This window comes from Schistocerca gregaria, chromosome 2 (assembly GCF_023897955.1).
Source record: "Schistocerca gregaria isolate iqSchGreg1 chromosome 2, iqSchGreg1.2, whole genome shotgun sequence".
In the NCBI taxonomy this organism is placed as follows: domain Eukaryota; kingdom Metazoa; phylum Arthropoda; class Insecta; order Orthoptera; family Acrididae; genus Schistocerca; species Schistocerca gregaria.
Window position 1 is genome coordinate 124208753 of NC_064921.1, and position 23416 is coordinate 124232168.

Here is a 23416-nt window from a genome sequence, read left to right on the forward strand (position 1 = left end):
ATAAAACGGTTTAGTTCAGTTACATTAGCGCCATATGCAGCCGTATTTACAGAAAATAAGTTTTTCTTCAAGTTTACATTCACTAACAAAGTACACAGTCATTTCATGGTCAAACTCGATTTATAGGGTCAATGTTTTCAGCGTACAGTGGCATTTGTAGCGATTGCATCTTGTGTTAGTCCTAGAAAGTGCTTTAGATATCGTTTATTTACCAAGTATTCTAATAACTGTTTCATTATTTGTGCATATTTTAATAGACTCTGTCACCAAAACTGTTTCTCTTTTCGAAAATGTGACACAAAAAAATTATAACATTATTGCGACCGAGAATGCCGTGGAAACAATTCAAGAGTTGAGAATTTGTAAACAAGAGAGTCAATTGTCTCCTCTAGCGACCACCTGTATAATATGCCATACATATATTCCAGTTATGTTTATTCACAAGCTGCAATATGTTTCGTATTAGTAGTAGTCATAAAGCTTTTATTATCACACAGAAATTAATTTATTTTGTAATTAAGTTCTTACGTTTTGCAGGTACTCGTCCACAGTCCTGGTACAGTTGAAATCAGACATCCACAGAGCTGTGTGACACCGATAGAGAAGCCCGTCTAGAATTTATCAGTGGGTTGAACGTTTTGTTTTGGCTCCTCTAGTGACGTGAAACGGTAGTCCGGCGCCCGGATTTCAGTGCCTACCAGAGGTACAAGATATCTTATCTTCTCGTATCTTCAGTGTGTATGTTATTCGATATACTCTGAAGAACGATCACTTCAGCTATTCTCTGTTGATCCATCATTGACAGGGGACATCGGCTGATTAAATAATTGTTAACATCAATGAAATTCTACAACAGCCATGTAGCTGAGATGTTATTTCATTTTATTTTGGAGGATACCAGTTTCGGCACTCCACATGTCATCTTCAGGCCCCATACCCATCTCTCCATATAAGCGATGATGACATACAGTGCCATAAATCTCAGTCGTTTCACCAGTGCTTCATTCGAAGACTCGATAGCAAGTTACTATTAAGTCTTCGAATGAAGCACTACTGAAACCACTGAATTCACGACAACCACAGATTTATGGCAGTATATGACATTATCGTTTCTTTAGAGAGATGCGTATGGGGCCTAAAGATGGTATGGTTGAATGCCGAAACTGGTAGCCTTCAAAATAAAATAAAACAACATCTCAGCTACACGGCTGCTAGATAATTCCATTGATATTGATCTTTACTTCAGCTATTTGACCTTTTAAAAACAACTAGTAGCAGTCAGGAGTGACAACTAATAAGTGCATTGTCCACTTACATCAACATTACCACCTGTCAAAAGCCTGAACAACTTTTTCAGTGCAGATCGTCCGCAGCTCGTGGTCTAGTGCCTAGCGTTCCTACCTCTAGATCACGGGGTCCCGGATTCGAGTCCCACCCGAGTCGGGTGTATGTGTTGTCCTCATCATCCCATCACCATTCGGGAAGTGGAGAGATTGGAACGGGAATGATTGGACACTGATGACCACAATGTTGAGCGCCTCACAAACCAACATCATCGTCATCATCGGCGCAGATCGCTGCGAGACGTACAGGAAGAGAGTCAGTGAGGTTCTGGAAGGGACGTGCAGCCATGCCCAACTCCAGTGACGTAGTCAGCTGCGCTAGGTCTGTCGCTGGAGAATCCGTGACCCGCATAGCACCATCGCGGCGGTCGCACAGGTTTCCGATTCGCTTTAAATCCGAGGAATTTGGTGACCAGGGAAATGCGATAAACTCATCCACGAGCGGTATGACACGTTGCATTGCGCTGCTCGTAGATGAAATCGTGCCGAGGAAGAATAGACTGCATGTGGAGGTGGTCATGGTCCCCATACTTGTGTTGATCCAGTGTGCCTTCCACAACGACTAGATCATCCAGCGAATACCACCACATTTCCCATACTGCAACGCTCCCTCCTCCGGTTTGGACCCTTATGACGATTGTTGCAGGGTGTTTGCTTTCAGACAGCCGTCTGTCCGATGAAGCATAAGACATGATTCATCTGAAAAGGACACCAGTCCCCTTTCAGTGGACGTCCAGTTCCGATATTAGCGTGAAAATTCCAGCCTTAGTCGCCGATGAAGAGCAGTCAGCATGGGTGTCTAAAATAGGAGCCGTCCGGTGTGGCCGAGCGGTTCTGGGCGCTTCAGTCTGGAACCGAGCGACCGCTACGGTCGCAGGTTCGAATCCTGCATTGGGCATGGATGTGTGTGATGTCCTTAGGTTAAATAGGTTTAAGTAGTTCTTAGTTCTACGGGACTGATGACCTCAAAAGTTAAGTACCATAATGCTACTTCTACATCTACATACATACTCTGCAATCCACCATATTGTGCGTGGCGGAGGGTACCTCGTACCACAACTGCCATCTTCTCTCCCTGTTCCACTCCCAAACAGAACGAGGGGAAAATGACTGCCTGTATGCCTCTATACGAGCCCAAATCTCTCTTATCAATTATTTGTGGTCTTTCCGCGAAATGTAAGTTGGCGGCAGTAAAATTGTACTGCAGTCAGCCTCAAATGCTGGTTCTCTAAATTTTCTCTGTAGCGATTCACGGAAAGAACGCCACCTTCACTCTAGAGACTCCCACCCGAGTTCCTGAAGCATTTCCGTAACACTCGCGTGATGATCAAACCTACCAGGATTCTTTTTCCTATTCATCTGCATTAATTTACATTTATCTACACTCCTGGAAATGGAAAAAAGAACACATTGACACCGGTGTGTCAGACCCACCATACTTGCTCCGGACACTGCGAGAGGGCTGTACAAGCAATGATCACACGCACGGCACAGCGGACACACCAGGAACCGCTGTGTTGGCCGTCGAATGGCGCTAGCTGCGCAGCATTTGTGCACCGCCGCCGTCAGTGTCAACCAGTTTGCCGTGGCATACGGAGCTCCATCGCAGTCTTTAACACTGGTAGCATGCCGCGACAGCGTGGACGTGAACCGTATGTGCAGTTGACGGACTTGGAGCGAGGGCGTATAGTGGGCATGCGGGAGGCCGGGTGGACGTACCGCCGAATTGCTCAACACGTGGGGCGTGAGGTCTCCACAGTACATCGATGTTGTCGCCAGTGGTCGGCGGAAGATGCACGTGCCCGTCGACCTGGGACCGGACCGCAGCGACGCACGGATGCACGCCAAGACCGTAGGATCCTACGCAGTGCCGTAGGAGACCGCACCGCCACTTCCCAGCAAATTAGGGACACTGTTGCTCCTGGGGTATCGGCGAGGACCATTCGCAACCGTCTCCATGAAGCTGGGCTACGGTCCCGCACACCGTTAGGCCGTCTTCCGCTCACGCCCCAACATCGTGCAGCCCGCCTTCAGTGGTGTCGCGACAGGTGTGAATGGAGGGACGAATGGAGACGTGTCGTCTTCAGCGATGAGAGTCGCTTCTGCCTTGGTGCCAATGATGGTCGTATCCGTGTTTGGCGCCGTGCAGGTGAGCGCCACAATCAGGACTGTACACGACCGAGGCACACAGGGCCAACACCCGGCATCATGGTGTGGGGAGCGATCTCCTACACTGGCCGTACACCTCTGGTGATCGTCGAGGGGACACTGAATAGTGCACGGTACATCGAAACCGTCATCGAACCCATCGTTGTACCATTCCTAGACCGGCAAGGGAACTTGCTGTTCCAACAGGACAATGCACGTCCGCATGTATCCCGTGCCACCCAACGTGCTCTAGAAGGTGTAAGTCAACTACCCTGGCCAGCAAGATCTCCGGATCTGTCCCCCATTGAGCATGTTTGGGACTGGATGAAGCGTCGTCTCACGCGGTCTGCACGTCCAGCACGAACGCTGGTCCAACTGAGGCGCCAGGTGGAAATGGCATGGCAAGCCGTTCCACAGGACTACATCCAGCATCTCTACGATCGTCTCCATGGGAGAATAGCAGCCTGCATTGCTGCGAAAGGTGGATATACACTGTACTAGTGCCGACATTGTGCATGCTCTGTTGCCTGTGCCTATGTGCCTGCGGTTCTGTCAGTGTGATCATGTGATGTATCTGACCCCAGGAATGTGTCAATAAAGTTTCCCCTTCCTGGGACAATGAATTCACGGTGTTCTTATTTCAATTTCCAGGAGTGTATATTTGGAGTGAGCTGTAAATCTTTACACCAATCACAAATCCTGTCCAAGTCACCTTGTATCAGAGCCATTTGAACCATTTTTTGAACCACTAAATAGGCGCCTGCTGCGGAGGCCTATACGCAGCAACGTTCGCTAAAGAGTAAATGAGGAGACATTGTCGGTAACCCCTTGGTTCATAAGAGCCGCCTGTTGTTAAACAGTTGCACGTCTGTTCCCGCAGCTGTCTCTCACGCCTGCCATCTATTGCCCATGGTGACCCACAGTTACCTCGACGCCAGTTTTGGATACCGCCATTCTGTCATTAGATTAGTTTAGATTACGTTTTCGTTCCATAGACCCAAAAATGAGATGATTCTAGTAGGTATGGAACATGTCAGAAAGTACGAGGGTTGTTAGGAAAGTAGGAACGATCGGTCGCGAAATGGAAACCACAGTGAAAATCAAAACTGTTTTCTTTGCAAATTTACCCACACTCTCCAGGTACTTCTCTACATAGTCGCCGCACCGACTTAGACATCTGTCGGAGTGTTATATCAAATTTCCATCACCATCGTCATACACTACTGGCCATTAAAATTGCTACACCACGAAGATGACGTGCTACAGACGTGAAATTTAACCGACAGGAAGACGATGCTGTGATATGTAAATGATTACTTTTCAGAGTATTCACACAAGGTTGGCGCCGGTGGCGACACCTACAACGTGCTGACATGAGAAAAGTTTCCAAACTATTTCTCATACACCAACAGCAGTTGACCGGCGTTGCCTGGTGAAACGTTGTTATGATGCCTCATTTAAGGAGGAGAAATGCGTACCATCACGTTTCTGACTTTGATAAAGGTCGTGTTGAAGCCTATCGCGATTGCTGTTTTCGTATCGCGTCATTGCTGCTCGCGTTGGTCGAGATCCAATGACTGTTAGCAGAATATGGAATCCGTGGGTTCAGGAGGGTACTACGGAACGCCGTGCTGGATCCCAACGGCCTCGTATCACTAGCAGTCGATATGACAGTATCTTATCCGCATGGCTGTAACGGATCGTGGAGCCACGTCTCGATCCCTGAGTCAACAGATGGGGACGTTTGCAATATAACAACCATCTGCACGAACAGTTCGATGACGTTTGCAGCAGCATGGACTATCAGCTCGGAGACCATGACTGCTGTTACTCTTGACGATGCATCACAGACAGGAGCTCCTGCGAAGGTGTACTCAACGACGAACGTGGGTGCATGAATGACAAAATGTCATTTTTTTCGGATGAATCCATGTTCTGTTTACAGCATCATGATGGTCGCATCCGTGTTTGGCGACATCGCGGTGAACGCACATTGGAAGCGTGTATTCGTCATCGCCTTACTGGTGTATCACCTGGCGTGATGGTATGGGGTGCCATTGGTTACACGGCTCGATCACCTCTTGTTCGCATTGACGGCACTTTGAACAGTGGACGTTACATTTCAGATTTGTTACGACCCTTCATTCGATCCCTGCAAAACCCTACATTTCGGCAGGATAATGCACGACAGCATGTTGCGGGTCCTGTACGGGCCTTTCTCGATACGGAAAATGTTCGACTGCTGCCCTGGCCAGCACATTCTCCAGATCTCTTCCCAACTGTAAACGTCTAGTCAATGGCGGCCGAACAACTGGCTCGTCACAATACGCCAGTCATTACTCTTGATGAACAGTGCTGCCGTGTTGAAGCTGCATGGGCAGGTGTACATGTACACGCCATCCAAGCTCTGTTTGACTCAATGCCCAGGCATATCAAGACCGTTATTACCGCCAAAAGAGGTTGTTCTGGGTACTGATACCTCAGGATCTACGCACCTACATTGCGTGAAAATGTAATCACATGTCGGTTCTAGTACAATATATTTGTCCAATGAATACCCGTTTATCATCTGCATTTCTTCTTGGTGTAGCAGTTTTAATGGCCACTAGTGTAGAGTGGGGCCACCTGTGCTTTCCGATAATTCTCTATGCTGGTCTATAGCGCGTAGCCTGCGCCTAAATGTTGTCTTCGTATCCAGCGTTTCATGTGAACAGAGATGATACTCAGGACGAGCAAATTAGGGCTGTGCTGTGAGTGATCGAACACTTCCCATCGAAAAGGGTGCGGGAGCGTCTTCAGTGCCCCTGCAGAATGCGGCTAAGTATTGCCATGAAGAAGGAAGTGCGTGGCAGTTGTGTTAGGTTGGTTGCACTCATTAAGGCGAAGCCTCTCGGCGGGCACTCCTACTTGGCGGGAGACATTGTTGTTCTAGGCGTCTTACCTCGCTCTCAAGGCGCTCACAATTGAAAAGAGCGGCTTGATGCGATCGATGGGCATACTAGAGGCATGGCCCAAAACATCTGTGAAAAGCCTCGTCGGATTTTCACAGTGGTTTCCATTCCGCAACCAGTAGTTCTTCACTTTCCGAATAGCCCTCGTGTAACATACAAAAAACATAAAACATAAAACCTTTGTCTAAAGCTTGTCAAAACAGGTGAATATATTAAAGTAAACTGGAACTGTCAATATTTACATCATTAATACACTGTCAGAAAGAAACAGAGTTAGGGACTTTTAATAAGTTCATCATACACAAAATACCCATTGAGAGCAACTGCTGTAAAAACTTAAATCGAACAATCTTATTTACGTTGGGCTAACAGTCAATCTATAGCGTAGATGGAATTGCCTAGCAAAAAGTCTTTCAAACTCTGTTTAAACCGTGCTTCATCTGAAATCAAGTGTTTAATGGTTGCTGGCAATTTATGGAAACTTGTGCTCCTGAACAGTGGCCCCCTTTTTGGACCAAGATAAGTGATTTTAGGCCTTTATGTAAATTGTTCGTAGGATCTGTCGATCTGTAAAAAGCGTTCGACAATGTAAAAAGGTTCAAGATCTTCGAAATTCTGAGAAACATAAGGCTAAGCTATAGGGAGAGACGGGTAATACAAAAAATATACAGGAGCCAAGACAAAATAATAAGAGTCGACGAATAAGAGCGAAGTGCTCGGATTATAAAGGCTGTAAGACAGTGATGTAGTCCTTCGCCCCTACCGTTCAATCTGTACTTCGAAGAAGCAATGATGGAAATAGAAGAAAGGTTTAGGAGAGGAATTAAAATTCAAGATGAAAGGGTATCAGTGGTACGATTCACTGATGATATTGCCATCCTGAGTGAAAATGAAGAAAAATGGAATGAACAACCTAATTGGTACAGAATATGGAATGAGAGAAAATCGAAGAAAAACAAAAGTAATGAGAAGTAGCCGAAATGATCAGGATTGATTGTCACGACGTAGATTAAGTCTAGGAATTCTACTACCTAGGCAGTAAAATAACCAACGACGGATAGCCTAGACAAGTCCACTATTATCAAATATAGACCTTTATTTGAGGGAGAAATTTTTGAGACTTTACGTTTGGAGCAGAGCACTTTATGATAATGAAACATGGATAGTGCGAAAAACGGAACAGAAGAAAATCGAAGCTTTTGAGATGTGGTGCTATAAAAGAAGGTAGAAAGTCAGGTGCACTGATAAGGATTGGAGAGGTTCTCCGCAGAATCGAGGAAAGAAAGAACGTACGGAAAACACTGACAATAACAAGGTACACGATGATAGGGCATATGTTAAAGCACCAGGGAATAACGTCCATGGATCTGGAGGGAGGTGTAGAGGAAGACAGAGATTTGGCTACAGCCAAGAATAGTTGAGAACATAGGGTGCAAGTTCTGCTCGGAGATGAAGAGGTTGGCACAAGGTAGGAATTCGTGGCCGGCCGCATCAAACCAGTCACAAGACTAGGACTCAGAAAAGTCGGGTAGACATACATGGTGTATCGTAAGTGGGTCCTCTGAAATACGTAAATGAACCTCCGCTTTCAGTTTCAGAAGATGCAAATTTTAACCTTTTCGCAGATGGTACAAGGAAAGGAACAAAAAATATCACCAGTTTTCTTGCTGAAGAAGCAACCAATTAAATACTCGATAAATCGTTAAAGACTATCGGATTTTAACTGAATTTTGACAACTCAGTACTTCTCACGGATGGTCCCGGCAGAGGTTCGAGTCCTCCCTCGGGCATGGGTGTGTGTGGTTGTCCTTAGGATAATTTGGGTTAAGTAGTGGGTAAGCTTAGGGACTGATGACCTTAGCAGTTAAGTCCCATAAGATTTAACACACATCTGAACATTTTTTGAACTTCTCACGGAACTTCAGCAAGCTGTGTAAACATGTCTGCTAAACACTGAAAAAGAGCATGTAGTAAGTGGTGAATTTTTGGAACTACAGATCAATCGAAGTCTAAACCAGAAATATGGCTCTCCAGTCCATAGGCGCTCCCACGTATCATCGGCGCACTTGAGCTTTTGGTGGCGTTGTCAGCAACTGAGGAGAACGCGAAGGCGGGGATGCAGTAGCCACAGAGCAGCAACAACGACTACGGTGATGTAGGCCAACTCAAGACAGAAAAGTACAAGCCACAACAAAAACATTTTCTTTATTCAGTTATGTCAGCATTGTAGCTGTGGATGACTTGAAGGGGTTGGAACGACATAAATATATTAAATCGTCTCAGCTCTTGACTGCGCTTATACTTTCGAAGTAATATCGAGCAATTCCCTACTTTTGTGTATACGGTATGAGTAGATGCTGCATCAGTAATTCGCACTTTAGGAAGTAGCGTACAAGTCCAGTTTCCAAAGTGTAACAGGAGACACATATCTTGCTATCTGAAAGTAATTTTTATTTGAGCATGTTCGTGGCAAAATAAAAACAAAGTAAGAAAAACTTCGTGGTTAAAGAATAGACTTATAAAATATTCCTCCAATAAAGTTTTTCTTCTATTGAGAGCCCTATAAGATTTTTTCCTATTCTGTACTATATTGCTTCAATAAGAACGACTTCCAATACGAGAATTGTGCATGCTACTACTGAATTGCGTTTGCTAAACGTGATATACGTTTCGTTTAGTTAAGTTACATCAACAGTGATAGTGTTTTTTCTCCCATTTCTTGCTTACAAGGCGGATGTAACGCCGGCATGCAGATTTCACTAGAACTTGCCACATTTACACTACTAGCCATTAAAATTGCTACCCCAAGAACAAATGCAGATGATAAACGGGTATTCATTGAACAAATATATTATACTAGAACTGACATGTGATTACATTTTCACGCAATTTGGGTCCATAGATCCTGAGAAATCAGTACCCAGAACAACTACCTCTAGCCGTAATAACGGCCTTGATACGCCTGGGCATTGAGTCAAACAGAGCTTGGATGGCGTGTACAGGTACAGCTGCCCATGCAGCTTTAACACGATACCACAGTTCATTTAGAGTAATGCCTGGCGTATTGTGGCGAGCCAGTTGTTCGGCCACCATTGACCAGACGTTTTCAATGGGTGTGAGATCTGGAGAATGTACTGGCCAGGGCAGCAGACGAACATTTTCTCGATCCAGAATGACCCGTACAGGACCTGCAATATGCGATCGTGCATTATCCTGCTGAAATGTAGGGTTTCGGAGGGATCGAATGAAGGGTAGAGCCACGGATCGTAACACATCTGAAATGCAACGTCCACTGTTCAAAGTGCCGTGAATGCGAACAAGAGGTGACCGAGACGTGTAACCAATGGCACAGCATACCATCACGCTGTGTGATACGCCAGTATGGATTCCATATTCTGCTAACAGTCATTGGATCTCGACCAACGCGAGCAGCAATGTGGTGATACGTTAAACCGCAATCGCGATAGGCTTCAGTCCGACCTTTATGGAAGTCGTAAACGTGAGGGTACGTATTTCTCATCCTTACACTAGGTATCACAACAACGTTTCACCAGGCAACGCCGGTCAACTTCTTTTTGTGTATGAGAAATCAGTTGGAGACTTTCCTCAGGTGAGCACGTTTTAGGTGTATCCACCGGCGCCAACCTTGTGTGAATGCTTTGAAAAGTTAATCGCTTGCATGTCACAGAATCTTCTTCCTGTCGGTTAAATTTCACCTCTGTAGCACGTCATCTTCGTGGTGTAGCAATTTCTATGGCCAGTAGCGTATTTGTGTGCACATCAAATAATTGAAACGGGAAACCGTAAACGGCGAACAATAGAACACAGACGGGGCTGACAATGAACTCTACTGGCAAGACAATATTTTTAGAACGGTCAGTATCAAAGACGATTGGCAGCCGCTGGAGCAGGGCAGCGAGCAGAAGAGTCAGTTGCCCTCTCCGCGTCACACTCCTCTCACCTGACTACAGTACTTGACCAGTAGGTAGAGCGGCAGCGGAAACATTACCCACCTCAAATAGCTATTGGCGTGTTCGCTACCTTCGTTGTCGGTTGCACCCCATGTGAAGCTGAGGTGATCGAGGTAGTAGCGATCTTGCAGCCTCCCACCCTCCAGATAGAGCTTCTCACCGCCAATAAGTTGCACCTTCACTGTGGATACAAGACAGAATACACTGAGGTCAGAGTCGGCCAGTTAAGAACCATCTATAGAAGAGACAATCTTTCAAAATTTATCTTGTGAGGTTACTGGCTGGCTTCAGACACAGTAAAACAGTAATTAACAAACAACGCAATCTATATTTGTTAAAACTTCCTGACAGATTAAAACTGTGTGCTGTACCGAGGCTAGAACTTTTGTCTGATAGTATAGTTCGTTATTTAATTACGACCCAGTTTCCGGCCTTTTGTGCCATTTTCAAGTGATTGAGTTTATGTCATTAACATGTATTGCAGGATATCAGGCTCAAAATATGGTATAAACTGAGAAAAATATTAGATTCCCAGATAGTGCCAGATGTAAAGCCACCATCTTGCAAAAAGATCAGTTAATATAATCGGAGCAGGTCACATTTAGTAAAAACAGGTTTACACTGATACTTCACTTTGATTTCATTATCATTACGACTCATTGACATATGTTCATCTTTTTTATACCGAAGTGAAACCTGTTTTCATTAAATACGACGTGCTCCCACTATATTTACTGATCTTTTTACAAGACGGTAACTTTACATCTCGCGCTTCGTGGGGAAACAATATCTTTCTTAATTTACGGCCAATTATGAGCTTGATGTTCCGTAATATATGTTAATGACATAAACTCAATGGCTTGAAAATGGTATATATAGCCGAAACCGGGGTCGAAATTAAATAAACAACAATACAGTCAAATAGTGGTACGTTCATTAAAAAATTATTGTGTGACTGTTGCTCAGCAACATCAAACACTTTTGACTCTGATCTTGCCTTTTGCAGGCAAGAGCTCTACCAACTGAGCTACCCAGTAACGACTTACAACTCGCCCTCACTGTTTCACCCGCCAGTAGGGGAGACCGGCGCAATGTGGTCACCTTAAGGAATAAAGCACGACAATGGACACATCGTTCAGAGTCATTCTCTCTAACTTCATCAGTGAACTATTGTTGTTGTTTCATTCTGTGGTCTTCAGATCAAAGACTGGTTTGATGCAACCCTCCACGCTACTCTACCCTGTGTAAGCCTCAGCATCTCCGCGTAACTACCACAACCTACGTTCTTCTGAATCCGCTTAGTGCATTCATCTCTTGGTCTCTATTCATCTCTTGGTCTCCCTCTACGATTTTTATTCACCAATACTAAACTGGTGATCCGTTGATGCCTCAGAACGTGCCCTACCAACGGATCCCTTCTTCTAGTCAAGTTGTGCCATCTACCCATCTAATCTTCAGCAATCTTCTGTAGCACCACATTTCAAAAGCTTCTATTCTCTTCTTGTCTAAACTGTTTATCGTCCTTCTTTCATTTGTCACTCCAAACAAATGCTTTCATAAAGTCTTCCTGACACTTAAATCTATACTCCATGTTAAATTTCTCTTCTTCAGAAACGCTTCCTTTGCCATCGACAGTCTACATTCTCTGTACTTCGGCTATCATCAGTTACTTTGCTGCCCAAATAGCAAAACTCATCTGCTACTTTAAGTGTCTCATTTCCTAATCTCATTGCCTCAGCATCACCCGACTTAATTGGACTACATTCCATTATCCTCGTTTTGCTTTTGTTGATGTTCATATACGTTCAAGTAATTATTTACCAGTTTTTTGAAGTTACACACGTTCGTGTTAAAAACAATAATTTGAATGTCTGCACACTGACCAATTTGCCCCATGACGCTGGGTAATGTGATCACTTTGTGAAAAAAAATAAAAACAATATTAAATAATCGCTTATGCACTTAAAGGAAACCATAATGCAATGTAGTAATTAATTTTAATACAAGTATAGGCTATATATACCTATTAGAATTTACTAAATGAAATAAATACATTATCACATTCAAATTTGAAAATAACTTATTGGAAATACCGTGTGGCGAGGGCGTCGCGTTGGGTAGACCTTTCGCCTGATGCAAGCCTTTCTCGTTGACGCCACTTCGGCGACTTGCGTGTCAATGGGGAAGAAATGACGAAGATAAGGACAACACAACACCCAGATCCTGAGCGGAGAAAATCGCCGACCCAGCCGGGAAACGAATCTGGGCCGTTAGGTATAACATTCCGTCGCTCTGGGCACTCAGCTGCCAGGGGCAGACAATAACTTATTGAAATTAAATTTAACATTTTCACACAATAGGTTATCAGGGAAACGCAATAATGGTTGCATGAGTTTTCACTGTCGCCCCTTTTATTTTTCATCCTCGCTGCTTATATTCTCCCGAAGGGAAAAAACGCCTCCTGGTGTTGATCTCCCTTTGCTTATCTGAAGCAATAAGTGTGGTGTAAGCGCCATACACCACACTTGCTAGGTGGTAGCCTCTAAATCGGCCGCGGTCCGTTACTACACGTCGGACCCGCGTGTCGCCACTATCAGTGATTGCAGACCGAGCGCCGCCACACGGCAGGTCTAGTCTAGAGAGACTCCCTAGCACTCGCCCCAGTTGTACAGCCGACTTCGCTAGCGATGGTTCACTGACTTCTACGCTCTCATTTGCCGAGACGATAGTTAGCATAGCCTTCAGCTACGTAATTTGCTACGACCTAGCAAGGCGCCATATTCAGTTACTATTGACATTGATATTGTCAATCATGTACCGTCAAGGGCGACGTTTATGACTAATGGGTTAAAGTTAAGTATCAAGCTACTTCCGTCCACTTTCTAAATTCTAATTCCTTGTCATGTTCCAGACCTCACGTCAGTATAGTTCTTCCCTCCTCACGCCAGCCTGCGTGAGCTAAAACGCGTGCATTTCGGCCTCCTCTAGTAACACGGTGTTGGCTCTTCTGCCAACACTACAGTAAGTTCCTAAGCGCTCTATTTGTCGTGTTCTGCATAATCGTCTTCTTTCAGTTTTCCTTTCCTTTTGCTGCTTTCGGATTCTTCTCTTCGGCCAGCTGTTGCTTGTATCGACTGCTTGCTACGACGGTAGCCGAGCCCCTGTTCCTCTTCTGCGAACGAGCTTGCACAGATCTGGGTGGCGGGCCGATGTCTTCGGGAGTAACCACAAAAGGCGAACAAGGTTGCAATGACGTTGGTACTGGAATATGTGGTGCATTATTAGAGGATGTAGATGGAAAAGGTTCAATTTTCAGGGTTTCTGAGTTGGAAAACACAAGCCTATCTTCAGGAATAAGAGGTCTGTCAGTAGTCAAAGGGGCAACAAAATACGCTTCTTCAAAAGCATCAGAGTTAAAAGGACAAATGCCACATTAACGGCTGTTATAGGCGCTGCAATAGATGTCGCTTCAGGCGATCTCAGTGTCCGTTCTGGGTAACTGATCCAGTCTTCTCCAACAAGACGCGATTCTTTGTTGAAAGGATATTCGATTTTTTTATTCTCAGCCAGCTGAAAAGAAAGACTTCTGGCATTTATATTGTAAAGAAATTTCTTCCCAGTTTCAAAATATATTCTTTTAGTTCCTTCTCCTGTTCAATGGTGAAAACAGGTTGTTTTGAACCAAGTACTTTATTGTCTTAGGCTGCACCCTGAGTTAGGTTGTTGACTCGCCTCAGCAATGTCATCCTGGGAATACTGAATATTTTACTTTGCTTTCTTAGAGCCCATTTTGCCACCTCTCATTGCTTTAATGACCTGAAAAACTTTTTTTTGTACTTCAGCATTGTAGTGAAGTCTTGCGAGGTCGATTTATAGGCATTTAAGAGTTATCTGCAAGAAAAAACACGAGCCATACGTTTGAATATGTTTGGAGCAAAGCGGTCCCCTTGAAGAAAATCGGACTCTCCTGTCCCAGCTCGCAGGAGAGCTTCTGTAAAGTTTGGAAGGTAGGAGACGAGATACTGGCAGAAGTAAAGCTGTGAGGACGGGCCGTGAGTCATGATTCGGTAGCTCAGATGGTAGAGCACTTGCCCGCGGAAGGCAAAGGTCCCGAGTTCGAGTCTCGGTCCGGCACACAGTAGTGACAACACGTTTTCTTTTCTTGATGGCAGAAGAAGCATCCTTTGTGTTAAACATTCTTTTAATGGCATGGAAGCCAGCCCGAGAAGGCAGAAATTGGCGAGCGCAAGGATGGGTTGAAGGGGAGGAAGGAGACCCTAAAAAAAAATACTGACTACAAACAATAGTTCCTCCAAGTAAATCGCATTTAATGGTACAATTAAAATGAACTTATCTTACTACAGATCTTCACAGAATCCATTTTTTCCTTTAGCACGGCAACAAATCAGCTCGCCACACATTCACTTGTAGCATAAGCAGGACATAGTACAAAATTCCATAAGGAGATAGCACCACCAATTGGCGAGACATCATGAGGGTACCACAACACATCATGGGATCGCTATAAACGGATCTCTCCTACATAATCTCTTACCTTCCAAACTTCAAGGCTAAGGTCCCGAGTTCGAGTCTCCGTCCGCCACACATTTTAATCTGTCAGGAAGTTTCGTATCAGAGCGCACTCCGCCATAGGGTGAAAATTTCTTTCTGTGTCTAAGCCATATCTTCGCAATATTCTTTCTTTCAGGAGCGCTAGTCCTGCCAGATTCGCAGGGGAGCTTCTGTGAAGTGTGGAAGGTAGGATATAAGGTCCTGACGGAAGTAAAGCTGTGAGGGCTGGTCGTGAGCCGTGGTTGAGTAGCTCAGTCGGTAGAGCACTTCTCTGCCTAATAATAAGATTCTGCGTTCGAATCCCGCTTTGGGACATCAGTTTCAATCTGCCAAGAAGTTTCATATCAACGTACACTCAGTGGCAGAATGAAAATTTCATTCTGTTTATTTATTACTTCAACATCACATCATACCACTCTGTGATATTTAATTTTATACCTATTACTCCTGTAAGTAAATATACTCTAAGACAAAGAAAAAAGACGCGCTATGAAGAAATTATCCAAACGGGAGAGAATAGGTATATATGATTTACATGTGAAGACAAAAAAAGATTACAATTTTAGAAAAAAGTGGCTGATTAACTAATGAGAATGAGTTTCACAAAATCAGCACATCAGTAACGTGTTGGTCCACCCCTGGCGTATATGCAAGCAATTACTCGGCTTGACGCTGATTGATTCGGTTCTTGATGCCCTCATGAATGATATCGTGCCAGATTCTGTCCAATTAGCGCGTTAGATCCTCAAAATACCGCAGTGGTTTTAGGACCCTGCTAATAATGCTCCAAACGTCTCGATTGGGAAACATCTGGCGACCTTTCTGGCCAAGGTTGGGTTTGTCAAGCACGTAGACAAGCGCTAGAAACTCTCGCTGTGTACAGACGGGCATTCTCTAACTGAAATGTAAGCCAAGGACAGTGGGCCAGAATATCTTGACAGCAAAAAAAGTGGGTCACTGCCAAATACAACCAACATAACATAGCTGTGTTGCAGGTCCCCTAAACACCAAAAACCTGTGGGGTACAGTTGTTTGACTACACACAATGGATACCACAGGAGACTACTAGAGACCAAAGGTCTTTATGGCAGTCAGTCTAAGCATCAACTAATATCGTCATACAAAACGGCAATTAAAAAAAGGTTTTTCGCTCTCGAAAAGGTTTTCCATCCACGTGCTGAACGTCACTCAACGGCGGGTGGCTCTGGAAACTGGGTATTAGACTAACCAGTAACAAAACGCGATTAACGGCAACAAGCACTCTAAGGAAATCTCAACATTAATAGCGAATCACCAGTAATACCATTGTTCTCGTAACACATCAACAGCTACGTGTACACAAATTTCAACTTTAAATGACATGACCAACTTCGTCGTAGGCCGGAGTAGCCGAGCGGTTCTAGGCGCTTCAGTCCTGAACCGCGCGACCGCTATGGTTGCAGGTTCGAATCCTGCCTCGGGAATGGATGTGTGTGATGTCCTTAGGTTAGTTAGGTTTAAGTACTTCTACGTTCTAGGGGACTGATGACCTCAGATGTTAAGTCCCATAGTGCTCAAAGCCATTTGAACCATTTTAACCAACGCCGTCGTTCTGGACCTGGATTCAAACCCAGCACCTATAGCCATTGCTAACTAAGCTAAGCTTTGTTTGTGCCTTATTGAGACCCGATCACTAAGAATAAAGAGACGTGAAGTATAGACGTTTGCGCCAATATCAGTTATCAATTCAGATCCTGAAAATAAATGACGAAAATGTTTGTACTGAACTGGGTTGGGTTGTTTTGTGGGAAGAGACCAAATTGCCGGGTCATCTGTCTCGTCGGATCAGGTACAAATGGTTCAAATGGCTCTGAGCACTATGGGACTTATCATCTATGGTCATTAGTCCCCTAGAACTTAGAACTACTTAAACCTAACTAACCTAATGACATCACACAACACACAGTCATCACGAGGCAGAGAAAATCCCTGACCCTGCCGGGAATCGAACCTGGGAACCCGGGGTCGGATCAGGGAAGGACGGGGAAGGAAGTCGGCCCTGCCTTTTCAAAGGAACTGTCCCGGCATTTGCCTGGAGCGATGTAGGGAAATCACGGAAAACCTAAATCAGGATGGCGGGACGTGGGATTGAACCGTCGTCCTCCCGAATGCGAATCCAGTGTGCTAATCACTGCGCCACCTCGCTCGGTACTGAACTCTGAATCCTGTCATAACAGTTACCTTCCCGGGAACTACCCCCAACGACGTTTTATATGGTGTCATTCACAAGGAACAAGGTATGCTCATGGAAATTGAAATGCTATCATGTAAAGCTTATGACAGGGATGAGAACCCAGCACCTAATGGGATTGTTAATGAAGTACGTAAAATCAGATGTTAAATATCAAATGTTTTCACCAATAGCGAGATGTTGGAACCTTAAATGACGATAGACTTGTTTTTGCCTCACTGGGATTCGAACCCAGCATCTAGCGTCGTCTTTTTCTAGCCAGGAACAGACGATAAATAGCTATTGTTGGTTCACCAGTAGCGAGATGTGCGCATGTTTAGCTAGACATCAGGCGACGAAAAGTTCTGTGCTGAATGGAATTCAAACCCCGCACAAGTGGTCATGAACACGCTTTAACTATCAAATTATTTTCTAATAATAGCTAGGAGTGGCATGTTTGTACTTTCAATGATGTGATGGAAAAAACTCTGCTGGCTAGAAATTGAATCAACAACATATCGTCGTTGGTGATTACAACGAACACAACGTCAAACCCAAATGCGTTTTGGCCAGTAGGATGGAGAGGAATGTTTTAACTTGAAAAGATGTAAGGAAACGTTTGATCTTGTAATGTTGTGATAAAAAGCTCATCATGTGGCTGTGAGTTGAAACGAACACGTTACAGCTGACAACGCACGAAGAGACGTTGAAAATGCAACTATTTTTCACCAGTAGTTCGGAGTGCACATGCTAGGGCTTGAAATGAAATAATGAATATTTTGTGCTGATCGGGATTCGAAATCAGATAGGTGCCCTTCGATGATGCCTACAAGAGTTTGCAATCTTGGGAACACAGTGAAATCGAATGCGAATCCCAGTCCAGCACCACAATTTTCAACGTTTCAGTTTCAGATAAAGTAAGAGCCTTGTGAACTTACATGGCCATTGGTTCATTAAATGAAATACGTTTTCTAGTTTACGACGGCTTGCTGGTGACAGAGTCTCTGCCTTCCGGGGTTTCTCCACCTGTCACAGGTCAAACGAATGCCGCTCTGCCCCAGTCGGCAGCGAAGGGATGTTACCTTTACTGCGGATATTGAACTATAGAGCTTACTGGCGTTCTGCACTTGGCGTTACTAGGGGTGAAGCAGAGTTACTGGTGTGTGTTAAAAATCTGCGCCTGACGTGAGATGTGAACCTACACGTTTTACACATCAATACAAGATTAATCCACCAGACCACAGAACCCCCTGACAAGCACATAATTATGAATTGCAGAGTATTCATTTAGATGTAGATACAGATGTCAAGGGACGGGTAACAGGAAGGTGGGCGGGATCTGGGAATTGATAGAAGTGCAGAAGTGTAAAATACATACGTGAAATGCTTGCAAAGTATTGCTTACTTAGATGTGTGCCACAGTTCAATTTATCTTAGGACCGAGAGATAAGGAAGGACTGCTTTCAGAACGAAGAATGGGTTATAGGGAAGGGGAGGTCAAAGAATACGGTTTCATGGATGTTGAGAGGAATGATAGAGAGTAAAGACAGGAGCAATTAAAAGAGAAAATGTTGCGTTAATGGAAACTGCTAGATTTGTTTGTAAACATTTGGGGCAATGGAATAGAATGGCACTTGCGGCGATAGAGTCAGAGAGAGAGAGTGTATGTGTGAGAGAGAATAGAGGAGACATTAACAATGAGTAAACATAATATGAAATCGTTTGCGTATTGTGTGGAGTACGGAGGGTGTATTCATCGATGGAGGGGAAGAGAGAGATGTATTTGAAATAACAAAAACTACTTATGACAGAGACCATGTACGCTGCTTAGTTTGTAGGTATCTATACAGGGTATAAATGAAATCAAAGTAGAATACTTAACAAACTAAATATTCAAAAGAAACCCACTTGAATTAAAAAGGCAACTCAAGCGAAAAGTAACCCATATTGTATCTTTTCTGTTGCCACGCGATCTTCCACTAGCTCCCAATGAGGAAAAATGATGAAAAAGAAGACATAACAAAATATTTTAAGGACTCTAATATTTTATCCAGAATCTTTCATTATTTTGTACTTCAATCATGCGTCTTGGCATAGAATGTATAAACCGTCTGACGTAACAGCCTGAAGAAGCAACTTCATCCCAGGCTTCCAGGACGCAGTCCCAAAGGGCGTCCGCAGTAGTTGGTTGGTTTCGCGCCAGTTCTCTGTTAATGTTCTGGCGACCTCAGCCCACATGTTTTCCATGGCGTTCATATCAGCCGCCAGTCCATGACGTTGACGCCAATCGTGGAGAGCCGCTGCTGAACGAATGCAGACTTGTGAATGGGAGAATGGTCTTCTTGTAGTGTAACGTCCCCTTCTGCGTACAGCATTCGCACTTACGGAAGCATCACATTTTCCAATATGTGGGCATACTGCACGCTGTCCAGAGTTCCTTCTATCGTGCGAAGAATTCCCGTCCCTCTCCCAGAAATCCAACCACAGAAGGTAACAGATAGCCGGCCACTTCTTCTCGTCCTGGTTACATATTCGCGTCGATGGCGAGTCCCTCGCGGCCTGTAAACGATTCGTGGACCGTCGTTACTGGTGGAAAACACCTTCTCATCAGTGAAAATGACGTTGTCCCATGACGCCCTCAGATGGAGCTCCGCAAATGCTAGCCGGTATAAAACGTTATCTTCGCTGACCTCTTGTTTCACAGCGGATCGTCGTGCATGCAGACCAGCGTCCCTCAGCCTTCGGCGAATCGTGTCACTGGAGCCGGGGAAGTTGGTCTCCCGCCCCAGTTGCTGCGGGTTCATTTTCTCTGTTCCTATACACTAGGTCCCTGTCTTCCTGCTGTGAGATCACTCTCTTCCTGCCTGAGACAGGAGCCCTGTTGGTGGTACCTCTTTCAAGGCAGATCCTCCACCATCTCGTTGCAGTGGTATGTGATACGCCACACCATCTGCCAGCTTCTCTGATGGAACATCCTCCTTCTTCAATGAGAGCGACGACTCTATCTCGAATAGACCTCACCCAGTGCGCCATTACGGCAGACAGCCTCATGTGTCTTTCTGCTTGCCGCTGTTATACTGATGCCAGGAGAGGAGGTAAACATATTTACGTCAAACGGAGCGGCAGAGGCAGAGTCATGCGGTGCAGCCGTGCTGGCTCGTCCCGTTCTGTGGGCCCACCAACGCCACCGCCAGCTCGCTCACTCCCGTCTCGCTTCGGCCAGCGTGCGCCATAGCTAGCGAGCCGCCGCTAGTACAGACCCGGGCCGCAAGGCCACGATCACCGCTTGAAGTATCAAAAGTTACACCTAACCAATCCAAGAATGCAATATAAACTAACGCAGCTTCAGCTATAATGCTATAACATGTGCAAGCACAACGATTCATTCAAATGTTTGACGAACAATACGTTCAAAACTACATTCATTTTAAACATAGCTACCACAAAATATTTCACCTAGCTAGCAATAGCATGACGCAGTAAACTATTCTTTCTTGTAAGCGCTCTGCATTAAGTGTAGCCTTAAGAAAACGTGTATTCAACCACGATAACTAAGAGGAATGTAAAAGTAAACAGGTTTGGCGGCAGCTTCTCCAAATAATAGTATATACATAGTATATAATACACGTTTTGTGCACTTATGACGTGTACTCAGTGTCTCTGAAAAATTACACTCCTGGAAATTGAAATAAGAACACCGTGAATTCATTGTCCCAGGAAGGGGAAACTTTATTGACACATTGCTGGGGTCAGATACATCACATGATCACACTGACAGAACCACAGGCACATAGACACAGGCAACAGAGCATGCACAATGTCGGCACTAGTATAGTGTATATCCACCTTTCGCAGCAATGCAGGCTGCTATTCTCCCATGGAGACGATCGTAGAGATGCTGGATGTAGTCCTGTGGAACGGCTTGCCATGCCATTTCCACCTGGCGCCTCAGTTGGACCAGCGTTCGTGCTGGACGTGCAGACCGCGTGAGACGACGCTTCATCCAGTCCCAAACATGCTCAATGGGGGACAGATCCGGAGATCTTGCTGGCCAGGGTAGTTGACTTACACCTTCTAGAGCACGTTGGGTGGCACGGGATACATGCGGACCTGCATTGTCCTGTTGGAACAGCAAGTTCCCTTGCCGGTCTAGGAATGGTACAACGATGGGTTCGATGACGGTTTGGATGTACCGTGCACTATTCAGTGTCCCCTCGACGATCACCAGAGGTGTGCGGCCAGTGTAGGTGATCGCTCCCCACACCATGATGCCGGGTGTTAGCCCTGTGTGCCTCGGTCGCATGCAGTCCTGATTGTGGCGCTCACCTGCACGGCGCCAAACACGCATACGACCATCATTGGCACCAAGGCAGAAGCGACTCTCATCGCTGAAGGCGACACGTCTCCATTCGTCCCTCCATTCACGCCTGTCGCGACACCACTGGAGGCGGGCTGCACGATGTTGGGACGTGAGCGGAAGACGGCCTAACGGTGTGCGGGACCGTAGCCCAGCTTCATGGAGACGGTTGCGAATGGTCCTCGCCGATACCCCAGGAGCAACAGTGTCCCTAATTTGCTGGGAAGTGGCGGTGCGGTCCCCTACGGCGCTGCGTAGGATCCTACGGTCTTGGCGTGCATCCGTGCGTCGCTGCGGTCCGGTCCCAGGTCGACGGGCACGTGCATCTTCCGCCGACCACTGGCGACAACATCGATGTACTGTGGAGACCTCACGCCCCACGTGTTGAGCAATTCGGCGGTACGTCCACCCGGCCTCCCGCATGCCCACTATACGCCCTCGCTCAAAGTCCGTCAACTGCACATACGGTTCACGTCCACGCTGTCGCGGCATGCTACCAGTGTTAAAGACTGCGATGGTGCTCCGTACGCCACGGCAAACTGGCTGACACTGATGGCGGCGGTTTACAAATGCTGCTCAGCTAGCGCCATTCGACGGTCAACACCGCGGTTCCTGGTGTGTCCGCTGTGCCGTGCGTGTGATCATTGCTTGTACAGCCCTCTCGCAGTGTCCGGAGCAAGTATGGTGGGTCTGACACACCGGTGTCAATGTGTTCTTTTTTCCATTTCCAGGAGTGTACATGCTGCACAACGGAAATTACTTTCTGCTGAGGCATTTCATTTACATCTCAATGATACATGATTACTAGAGAACATTGCTCTATACGACAGTCAATCCACTTGTAAACTAACACCATGATATCGCAGATATTATTTCTTTTAACTGCTTAGTATTACATAAAGTTGATGCGAAACCACTCTCCATTGAACGTTAAACGACGTTCAGCATGTGTTGGGTAAACGTTTTAGACAGCAAAGAACTTGTTTCCAATTGCCATACAACTTTATAAATCCATATACTGTCTCAAATATTTAATTGTGCCTAAGGATTACTGGACGATTTGTGTGACAAAATTAGTTGTCCCATAACGTTTTAAATGTCGCTTATTCTAATTAAGTTTAGTTTACAAACATTAAGGACTGTCTGATCTCTTCTGTACTATCGTGGTGTTACTTTACATCTGGGTGGACTGTCATAAAGACCGGTGGGTTCTCTAGTCGTCTCTAGCGGTACCCATTGTGTATCTTACAATGACTGTATTGTGGAGGGTTGCGACGATGTGCAACACAGATATGCTACGTTAGTTGCATACATTCAGGTCCAGCCTACACATTGAAATTCAGGCGTGACCCACTTTTTTTGCTGTCAGGTGTACTGCTGTGCTGTAAGGGTGGCACAGTTGACAACTATAATGGTCCTGCTATGAAAAGAAATGGTTGTCCAGGGCTCTCCAGATCCGTCTACTGCCGGAATTCTCATAGACCTGAGTAGAATTTTCTTCAGTGATGAGTCCCACTTTGAGCAAGCCCCAATGACCAGCGAAGATGTGTCTGGAGACGCCTCTGACAGCGGTGGGATACTAACCTGACTGTCACCCGCCATATGACCCAACAAGAAGGAATGATGGTCTAGGGGGTCATTACATTTCCTAGCGGGACCTCTTTAGTTGTCAATTGTGGCACCATTACAGCACAGCAGTACGTCGACGGTACTCTATGCTCTATTTTGTTGCCGTTCATGGCAAGCCATCTGGGCTTACTTTTCAACAAGGTAATGCCCGTCTGCACACGGCGAGAGTTTCCACTAATTATCTTCGTGTTTTCCAAACTCTTCCTTGGCCTACATGATCTCGGGATCTCTCCCCA

The 23416-nt window shown here is 45.4% G+C and overlaps 1 protein-coding gene across 1 annotated transcript in view; it reads right to left on the minus strand.

The window, feature by feature from the left end:
* LOC126335603 (carbonic anhydrase 13-like) overlaps positions 1-23416 on the minus strand; it is a 154382-nt gene that overhangs the window by 34650 nt on the left and 96316 nt on the right. The window contains exon 5 of the mRNA XM_049999056.1: positions 10456-10594. Within this exon, the coding sequence (XP_049855013.1) occupies positions 10456-10594 (139 nt within the window). The remainder of the gene's footprint in view (positions 1-10455; positions 10595-23416) is intronic.